General features: G+C 45.6%; 1 protein-coding gene across 2 annotated transcripts in view; it reads left to right on the forward strand.

Annotated features, from left to right (window-relative positions):
* PDPK1 (3-phosphoinositide dependent protein kinase 1) overlaps positions 1-8,841 on the forward strand; it is an 86,209-nt gene extending 77,368 nt beyond the window's left edge. For both annotated transcript variants that reach the window (XM_081338168.1, XM_081338167.1), the window contains 2 exons: positions 234-359; positions 6,237-8,841. In XM_081338168.1, the coding sequence (XP_081194294.1) occupies positions 234-359; positions 6,237-6,266 (156 nt within the window). In that variant the 3' untranslated portion in view covers positions 6,267-8,841. The remainder of the gene's footprint in view (positions 1-233; positions 360-6,236) is intronic.
* Positions 8,842-10,845: the final 2,004 nt, after the last annotated feature.

A 10,845-nucleotide genomic window follows, 5' to 3' on the forward strand; every position in this document is an offset into this window, starting at 1 on the left:
ATGACAATTGCAATGTCTTGGGATCATGTGATCCCTTTTGCGACCTTCAGTGGGGAGGCCAGATTCCCTTAACAACCGTGTTACTAACTTGACAACTGCAGTGGTTCAACAACTCAATTAACAACTGTCTGCCTTAGCAACAGAAATTGTGGGCTCAGTTTTGGTCATAAGTCGAGGACTGCCTGTACTACATCTGAGACGCAGCAACCCTAAGCCTCTCTTTCCTCTTTCAGCTAGTGAGCATTGGATCATCCTATAATTATGGGAATGAAGACCAGGCGGAATTCCTCTGCGTCGTCTCCAAGGAGCTGCACAACACGCCCTACGGCACAGCCAGCGAGCCCAGCGAGAAAGCAAAGGTGAGTCATCTTGAGGAGAGGGGAGAAGTGCACAAGAGCCTGGTGTTTGCCTGGTGTCAGGGCAGGGATCAGGTGCCCAGGCAGTTCGGATCCAGAGACAACAAACACACCAGTGAATCAGAACGTGAAACTTTACTATTAACTGGGGCAAACAGATTTAAAAGCCTAACATAAAAAGCATACATGCCAAGCAAGATGATGCCCAGATCTCTGATAAGGAACTCCTAACCGCAGAGATACCCCACGGGCGGCCAATTTTCTAGCCGCCAATTTTCACGGGCGGCTAGATTCTATGGAATGAGAAACAATCAGGTTAGCTCAGAATGAACTGTGAACTTTTTCTTAATATGAAGGAAAATCAAACTGTGCCAGTCAACTTGAAATATTGTGGTATTGCACTGTATTACTACACTTCAATGCTTTTGGGACTCGTAAGAAAACAGCGTTGCCCACATGTGGGACTCTTGTTGTCCCCATTGCAGTTTCAGATTCTGACCTTCAGGCTAAGGAGAAGATGGAGAAGTACAGAAGAATTCTGCTTGCGTCCCATGGCTTCTCCCATTGGGGAGCGGGTAGTTGAGAGCTGGGTGGAGCAGGAGGAATAAAGGTTTAATTAGCCGAGTCTCAATGTCTGGACATTGCCCCTGGCATTTAAGCCCAAACTGGCCTGAAGCAGAATGGGGGAATCTTCAGAAGATGAAGGAGCGGGCATCGGCCCATGGCTCTGGCCTTCTCCTCTGCCCGAGGGGGCCCACAAGAGGGGTGCCATCAGGAATGCCAGCCACTCTCGTTGGGGGGGCCAGAGTGGCGGGTGGCTCCCCATCCTCAGGCAAGGCAGAAGAACTGTGCAAAGGTACTGATTATGGGGGCTAAGAATTCAAGCTATTTTAAGATTGCAGACTAAACGTCATGGTTCCGATAGGTGAGACCAGTAGAAATAAGAACTCCGAGGCAGTTGCTTTCTTCAAAGAACACATTTAATGGCTACATAGTATCTGCTCCAACAAAAGTGAAACCAAGACTGAAAGTTTCCCCCCCCCCCAAGGTTACAATGTAACAAGTTGAATTTCCCACCCCTGCAATATGTCATAAATCAGGGCTTTTCAACCTTTTCACCCATTGTACCACTTTTAGGATAAGGCAATGTCTGAGTACCACCAGTTGCCCAGCAAGGTGCCAAAAACTTGACCAAAAAAGGAAAAAAATGATAAAGTACAGGTAGTCCTCGATGCCGGCACTGAAAAAAGTGACATGATCATTTTTCACACTTATGTCTGTGGCAGCATCCCCGGGGTCATGTGATTTACATTCGGATGCTTGGCAACTGATTCATACTTATGACAGTCACAGTGGCCCAGGGTCACTGCAACTTTTTGACAAGCGAAGTCAGTGGCCGGGCGGGAGGGTGTTGCAGGGTGCCTGTGTGGGGGGAATCCATGGGTCTCTGGTGGAGGGGGGTGGGACTGGGGTGGGTGCCCTCCTTCCTCCCTCTCTCCCATTGTCCCTTCCTTCCTTCCTTCCTTCCCTCCTCCTTTGTCCCTTCCTCCTTCCCTCCCTCCCTTCCATTCTCCCTCCCTCCCTCCCTCCCTCTGGTTGCAGGGTGCCTCTGTGTGTGTGTGTGTGTGTGTGTGTGTGTGTGTGTGTGTAGAATCCATGAGTTACTATTGTGAATGGGCAGGAGGGAAACCAAACTTTTCAATAGGCATGTTACTGTTTATACTCTGAAGGGCAAATATTCCTACCTTCCTTCTTTCCTTCCTTCCTTCCCTCCCTTTGTCCCTTCTTTCCTTCCCTCCCTCCCTCTCTCCCACTGTCCCTGCCTTTCTTCCTTCCTTCCTTCCTTCCTTCCTTCCTTCCTTTTTTTTCCTTCTTGTAACTTGATCGTATTTGAAGAAGTTCTTTTTATTCCTCCACCAACCTCGGTTCATTCTGAGCAGTTCACAATCCTGGGCTTCTTCTTTTGTCACCTTTTTGTTTTTCCAGTTCTTCCCTAAGATTTTTGGGTTGCTTCTTCTCTTCTTTTCTCCTCCATTCTCCAAGCAATTGTTCTTTCAATGACTCCGACTACCCCACCCCACCCCACCCCATCTCCTTTCCCCATTATTTCCTCTTGCTACCAGGCACTCTCGGTTTAGGAAAACCACTTTCTGAAGTCCAAGATAGGGAGGTATCTGTTCTGTACCAGCCTACTACCGGCCTTTCAGAAAAGGCAGGGACAACCCCTTTACAAACGGCAAGAGGCTGGAACTAAGCCTGCCAAATTTATTAACGTAAAACAGAGCAAAACAAGACACGAACCATGAAACAGGAGCTATTCAAACGGTTGCTTTCAGCAAACCAGCCCTCCCACGCATTCCCCTTTTAAACAGTTCAGGGCGTGGCTTCTCTCTGCCTCCTTCCGAGGTGACTTACATGGGAACTGATGGCCATACATAATGGTTGCGTGGCGGCCTTAATTGGCCCAGACAAGAGCCCTCGACCATCGATAGTCTCCACTAACATGGGCAGTTCCACCGGGCACTGGGGAACAGCCCATTTGGCCACAAATGCTGAGTCCATAAAATTTGTGGTGGCCCCAGAGTCAATTAAGGCATGGACCGGAATCCCCTTTGGCTTGCCAGGAAGGATCAGACGTGCCTCCAATATCAGATGCTGTGGAGGTCCACAGGCAGCATCGGAAAGACATCGCTCAGTGGTGTGGGATGCCCGACCTATCACACTGTCTAGATCGGGCTCGGGGCATTTCCTGACAGAAAAAGTAGGGGACTTTCTCGGGGCAGACTCGGTCACTGATGCCCGTTGTCGCTTCTTTGGGCAAAAAGCAGCCAAATGCCCAGGGTCCCCACAGTAAAAACACAACCCCCCCGATCGTCATCTGTTCATTTCAGTCACCGAGAGACGAGACCTGGCGGCACCCAGCTCCATTGGCTCCTCCCTTTGAACTGGGGTCTCACGCACAACAGGGGCTGCAGGGGTCTGTGGGATGGCACGGCGACTCCTTCGCTGCTGCAACCGAGCGTCGATCGACAGGCAGAGATGGATCAGCCCATTGAGGTCTGAGGGAATATCCACACGGGCCAGCTCATCCAACATCTCCGACAATCCATCCTGGAAGGCATCCACAAGCGCAGCCTCATTCCAGGCGGAATCCTGGCTAACCAGCTGAAAATCGCTGATATAGCCCTGTTGACCCTGCCTCAGAGCTTTCAAGTGTCGAGTAGCAGTCTGTGTCTTTATAGGGTCCTCATACATCAGACGCATATGATCACAAATCCCCACAAAGTTGTCCAACAATGGACTAGGTTGAGCCAGCAGAGGTGTGCCCCAACGAGCTGCATCACCCAAAAGAAGGCTTAACACAAACCCCACCTTATCCCGGTCAGTGGGGAAATCAGCTGCTCTCACGCTGATAAAGAGCTGGCATTGTCCCAGGAAAGCAGGAAACAGTTCTGGATTGCCATTAAATTTATCCGGCATCGCAACTTGGCATTTTCTCCTGGGTGGGGGTGATGGTGGGGGTGCAGCATGGACCTGAGCTTGCAATTGAGCCACCTGAGCTGCCAACAAAGCGAGTTGCTGGGTGAGCCGGGCATTCTCAGCACGTAGCTCCTCCATAATAATAATAAGGGGTGGGAGGCTGAAGGCAAACTGTTCTGTTCCAGCCTACTACCGGCCCTGCAGAAATGTCAGGGACAACCCCTTTTCAAAAGGCAAAAGGCTGGAAGTAAGCCTGCCAAATTTATTTACACAAAACAGATCCAAAACAGAGCAAACTGAGCAAAACAAAATACGAACCACTAAAACAGAAGCTGCTCAAACGGTTGCCTTCAGCAACCAGCCCTCCCACACATTTCCCTTTTAAACAGTTCAAGGCGTGGCTTCTCTCTGCCTCCTTCCGAGGTCCCCCATTGCCTTCCTCTGTTTACTCCTGATTGACTGCCTCCTGCGTCGGGCGTCCTTGAACAGGGCCAGCTGTGGGTCATCTTCATCCACGCTGTCAGGCTCACACAGCTGGGTCTGAGTAGTAACCAGATGGGAGGGGCCTGGCTGAGAGCTCTGCGATGCTTCAGAACTGTCCTCTGCAAGCTCTCCAAACCCCTCCTCCTCCTCCTCCTCTGAATTGTCCGACCCAACTGCCGAACCCACAGGCTGACCCTGAATCACAACAATCCTGAGGTCCGGCCCAAAATGGCCTCCTTGTAATTTGAGCAGATTGTTGGTTGTCCAGAAGGCTGTCAGATGGGTGGCAAAAAATTTTGATAAATACCCTCTCTGAACAATTCTGTCTCATCTCTTCCATAACCTACCTGAAGATATAGGGAGTCCTTGACTTAGAACTGCAATTGAGTTGTTTAGTGAATTTTGCCCCATTTCCGACATTTCTTGCAATAGCTGCTGAGTGAATCACTGCAGTTGTTAACTAGGTAACGTGGTTGTTGGGTGAATCCGGCTTCCCCATTGACTTTGCTTGTCAGAAGTTCGCAAAAGGGAATCAGTACTGCAACTGTCATAAAGAGGAGTCAGTTGGCAACATCTGAATTTTGATCGCCTGGCCCTGGGGGAGCTGCAAACATTCGTAAGTGTGAAAAACGGCCATAAGTCACTTTTTTCAGTGCTGTTGTAACTTTGAACGGTCACTAAATATGCTGTTATAAGTCAAGGACTATATGCTATAGCATGGCTTTTCAACCAGTGGTACGGGTACCACCTGTGGTACATTGACACCTGGCAGGTGATACGCAACCATCCTAGAAAAGTGGTAGCGGGGGAGGGGAATGAGCTGAACCAGTGGCAGCACCACACAAGCCTGAGCGAAAGACGGCTGGAGCTGCAGGGCTGTCAGGGCTCAACGGAAGCACCAGCATCAGCGCCAGGCTCCAGCTGGAGCTCAGCGCTGATCCTGGCGCTTCTGCTGAGCTCAAAAGAAGCGCCGATCAGCTGGAATGTTGCAGCATCTCCAGGGTCTTGTGATGTACATTCAGATGCTTGGCAACTGATTCATATTTATGATGGTCACAGTGTCCCAGGGTCATGTGAAGTGACCAAAATCTGCTGCAACCACCCAGCAGACGGGGGGAATAAAAACCAAACACCCTCACCCCACCCTCCCCTGCCAATCCTCAACAGAAATGCTCACAACAGTGAAAACCTCGGACAGGAGGAAGAGCGCCACCGGGCGGGTAGGCAGGTGTCTTGCTCGGCTGTGGCTTGGGGGGCACTTTTTTCAGTGCCATTGTAACTTCGAACAGTCATTAAGTGAACTGTTGTAAGTCGAGGACTACCTGTACTTCATCCTTTTCCTTTTTTTTTTTTTTTAGTCAAGTTTGCTATGTGACTGGTGGTACTCGGATGTTGCCCTATCCTAAAAGTGGTACAATGGGTGAAAAGGTTGAAAAGCCCTGTGCTATAGCACCTGCCCCTTCTGAGATCGGTTTGGCTCCCACCCTGATGATATTCTGAAAGTCTTTAAAATTTAAACGTGTTTCTGTTACCGGGCATGGAATTTATCTCATAATAGAATCCAAAAGTGACGGAGGAATGGAATGGATACCTTTTTAATAGTTGGAAAGCAGGCCTTATAGAGATGATATTTTCAAGTGCAGATTTTATACTTTCGAACATGTTTTGAGAGGAGGATGCACCTCCAGTAGTTCTAGTAAGCTGGTGGCGTTCCCGTGTCTTGGTGGCAGGGGTTGCACAAACCCTTCATGGCTGAGATATTATGCTCTGTGACTAAATGTTTGCTGGCTTTGTGTTGGTCTGCATTTTGCATCAAAGGCATGAGTTTTCTTAGAAACGAGAATAAACAATGTTTAGTATGCAAATCCACTTGGAAGATTTTGTCAAATCTAATTTCTCACTTGATTTTTTTTTCAGATTTTGCAGGAACGAGGTTCGAGAATGTAATTATGTCATAGTATTGAATACAGAAGATTTATTTGCATCACCATACGAAGAGGCTTGACGCCAAGTGGAAGTCTCTTGTGCAGACAAGATGGATTTGTAATCTTGGAAAATGTTGTGGCCGGAGCAGGCCTGTGTTGCTGCTTCGTTCTGATGCTGGTTCCGATTCCTGGTTGTGCTGATGGAGATTCCACGGAAGGACTCCGCTCTACTTTATACTTTTGCCCTGTAGAGCTGCAGCACTTTCTCTGGTGCCAGCCAGAGGAAGTTGTGCTGGTTCGTGGGAAGCGGTTGGGGGGATAGTTACTGCAGGTGGTTCAAGGGCAACATATTGGTGCTACTCCAGTCCGTATACAGGCCTCTGTTACTAGCAGCCTCTGTGAACTTCTCCTATACATTCCTTTGCGGTTCTAATGTAAGAATGTTTTAGGGAATAAGTATTCCTCTGTCGGGTTAAATGAAATATGTGTTTCTCTCCTTCCTAATTCCTGTCCCCTCTCCCCTTTGCTTCCTTTATTACCCAAAGGGGAGAAGTCTCTTTTTGCCTGCATTTCTAGAGTTGGCCTTCAGATTGCTTGATCTTACCAATGTCAGCATTCAGTTTGACTACACTTAAGGATTGAAGACCAGATTTGTTTACAAACGATATGACATCTTGCCTTTCAAATACATGGCTACCCACCATGTTTTTTTGAAAATATCTGCAAATATTGAGAGTAGAAAGCTGAAGTTAGGCCTCAGATTTTAATCTTAATGGCTGCTCAGTCCAGAAGTTTGGGAATGAAGGTCTGTGTGCCCTAAAGCATAGAATTTAGGCAGCAGAAAGGAAGAATTCTTCTGATTCTTAAACAGATGTTTACAGTTGTTTCTATATTCTTATCTATGCAGTTCTTTCTAATGTTTTGGCAAATACTGTCAAAATGAACCATAGTTTCATTAAGAGAAGCTTCTAGTAAATGTGAAAAAAACACAACTGGATCTTTTTAGAGCACTGTGTTTAAGTGGAACTCTTGGCACGCCTTTCAGAATAGTTTAAAGAGGAATCGACTTCAGACTTCTCTTTGTTCCTTAGAGAGTTGTCCCTGCTTCTTTGAGGCTCTGTAGCATTCTACCCATATTTTAAACTTTCATAGAACAAGTTACGTAACCCTCTTTTATAATCCACGTCTCAAATGTCTGCAGCCCAGAAGATCGCAAGGTCTTCTCAGTACTTTTGAAAGATGCTGAATTGATTAAAGTGTAATTGCATAGGATAACTGTAGATACACATACACTCTCTGAGGTATTCCTAGTCAGGATCCATGTTTTACATCTTGAATTTTTGTGTCTATCGCCAGTTTTTCCCCTGAAAGAAGTATTGCTTTGAGAGGTACTGAGAAACAGGTTTGTGTACATGGCCATGCCTCTTGGTAAGGTTGCCACTGAACTGACCTTGGGTGTGGAACATTCTAGAAGAGAAATAAGAGTGGCTGGAAAGATTATCAGTATACCTTCTCTAAAAGATAGTGCTTAGGATCATACCTGCCCAGCTTCTTTTTGAACCACTTGAAGTTATTAGTAATTAGCCAGCTCATTATCAATGCCAGCCTGAAAAGGGAGGGCGGCCAAGCTCACGATGGGGCAGGGGAGCCCTCTTCACACAGCTGTGTCTCCCCTTTAGCGCTTGCTTCAAGGGTTGGCTTTGGAATGAGTTGTCCCGTTCCCCACCACCACCTGTTCTTTCCATTTCTGAAGATGGCCTTGCAAGAGCAGAGGGGATGGGAATGTTGATACAGATTCGCTTTTGAATAGCAGGCAGTTCAGAAGCTTACAACATTAGGGCTATTCTTATGGAGTTTAAATCCAGGCAAAATACTTCCTTTGCGCTCATTTTGATGTGACTTCTTGCTGAGTTGGGGATGGGGGTGGGAGTAGTATGTGAACAATATAACATCACATTTTAAAGTTTGTATCTTGGAAATTATATCATCAAATGAACCTAAAAAGCATGGAATTTTTCTTTGTATTCTTCAAGATTACGTAATCTTATAGCGCATGAAGCTTTGCTTCCTGGAAAAACCAGTTTAAAACAATCCATTAACTATTGATGATCACTCTTTCATGGTAGTATCTTCCCACGTTGTCTTCCTCATTTCAACAAACACTGTTATAGAAAGTTGATGGGTCTTAACCAAAGGAATTGGGTAGATTTTAATAACTTGACACTTGTCTTTGAAGGCATTTGCACTGATTCTGGATTCTGAATGATAAACATTGGTGTTAGCAAACCTGTTCTTTTCAGTTATTTGGTCTAACTTTTGCACTCATTTTTATTTATTGACAGTGAAGGTTAAATGCTTTTCTAAATGCTTTAATATCTTGTAGTGTGTCCCCTTAAACTAATATAATGCATGGCTAAGGCACAAGATAACGATGATGCTCAATAAAAGAACAAAAATAGCAGAAGAGGGAGTTGTCTGAAGATCAGTAGGCTTCTTCTCTCCCCCCCCCCCTCCAAACAGACTGAAAGTTCTCTCCAGATTTAGGTTCTTTACTCCTGAGGTAGGACCTCCCTATTTTGACCGGACTTTAGCCTACCGAGCCCTGCATTTTGAGACTTGAATGTTGCAAAGAAATACAACATCTACTGTGGAATCAATAGAAAATTCTCAGCTACAAGTTCTCTGCTTATCAGAAGGCCACAGTTCCTTAACACCAAGTGAAGATAGGATCTCAACGTTCAGTGGAAACGTATAGAGATCAAGCCTTTTGGATCAGTTTTGCGGACACTTTCTCAGGGGCTCTCAAGCAACATCTCAGGCTGGTTCTTTTGCCCAAGAAAATGTCTCATTCCAAATATCATGGACTGCTTCAGGGCCCAGAAGATGTCCTAAATTCTGGCTGCCAGGGCTAATGCCAATTACTGCAGGCTTGCTGAAAAAGTTGTAGCAGTCTGATTTCTTTTATTCTTGAACCTTTTCACATTAAGTCTCAAAATAAAAGGCCACCCTTGGCCTGGAAAGAATCCAGACCAAGAGTTTTATTCTATCCTCAGGCAGAAAGCCCCGATAATTTGGTATGCTATGTGTCAAGAAGGGCAGAGATGAGGGCAGTTCAGTGCTGGAAAAAGTTGCAGACACAACTAGGTAAAGCATTTTACAGTTTACTGTGATTTCCAGAATATTTTAGGGTAACGTCACATCTTCCTTGTGGGCTGGATAAAGGGAAAAGAAAACAAGTTGCCAAAGAATTCTGAGTTTTTCATGAATTAGAGTAGAATTTGTTTCGTGAAAAACAGAACTAGTCACAAGGGCTATTACACCTGTCAGTATTTAAACAGGGTGAAGTCATCGTCTCGGGCTTGGTAAGAGCATCCTTTAGTCACAGAATGGACAACTCAGGTGTTTGTTAACTTCACCCATTATTCTTGCAAATAGCAGTTATTGCCTGGAATGAATACTTATTACCCTTTACATCAGTTCACTGCGCTATGTATTCTAAACCAAATTGTTAATGATCTCAAATAGCTAATCCCAAACTTCAACATTCGGAAGGCACGGTTAGTCAGGGCAGTTTTTGGTAAGTGGTGGTTGGAGGCGGAACAGCTAGAGGGCATTTTTTCTTCAGCTTGGCTTTCATCATTCTCAACAGCGGTGACCCATCCCATCCTGAATGCCAAAGCCAATTATCAATTTTAGTCCTAAAGGATCGTTGCTGAGATGTCAACCCGTGTGTTATGTGGGACATCAGGCCCAGGGTTCACCAAGAACAAGACAGCTACACTATTCCTGGGCTATGAGTGGCAAGTGCTTTCAGAGAGTGCTTGTGACTCCCTTAAGAAAACAAGATGGTGTCCTATTAAATGAGGGCGAATTAAGGAATGCTGTTTTCTGTTCACAGGAGGCAGTGGCTTTGACAAGGATAGGAGGAAAAGGTTTGCTTTTCTGGTGGGTGATAGAAAACCTATTTTATCCTGTCAAAAGAGGAAATGCAATTTGCTTAAATTAAACCACTTTTTGGGGTTGACAAAACTTAAGCTCAATGGTTCACATATAATGTGCTAAGCTTCAAAAGTTTTTAATCAAGGTTAAAACTAACACAATTCTACATGAAGTGGCTGTCTTTGGCCTGGTAAATATGTTCAAACCCAGCCACTGAGTCAGACTATTTCACGTAATACTCAATCTTATTTACATGATCTTTATAAACAGGATTTTCAGTCCACCCTGCTGATGGCAGGGATCAATTTGGGGATCTTTTGCATGCAAAGATGATACACAGGTAGTCCTCAAAAATTTGTTTAGTGACAGTTTGAAGTTACAATGGCACTGTAAAAAGCAGGCCATTGCAGCATTTCCATGGTCATGTGACCAAAATTCAAACGCTTGGCAACTAGCTCATATTTATGAAGGCTGCAGGGTCCCAGGGCCATGTGATCATCTTTTGTGATCTTCTGATAAGGGGGAAGCCAGATTCAGTTAACAAATGTGTTACTAATTTAAGAACTACAGTGATTAACTGGCAAAAAAGGTGGTAAAATGGGGCAAAACCGTCTCACTTAGCAACAGAAATTTTGGGATCAATCGAGGTAGTAAGTCAAGTA

This window comes from Vipera berus (assembly GCF_964194415.1).
Source record: "Vipera berus genome assembly, chromosome: 13".
NCBI lineage: Eukaryota > Metazoa > Chordata > Lepidosauria > Squamata > Viperidae > Vipera > Vipera berus.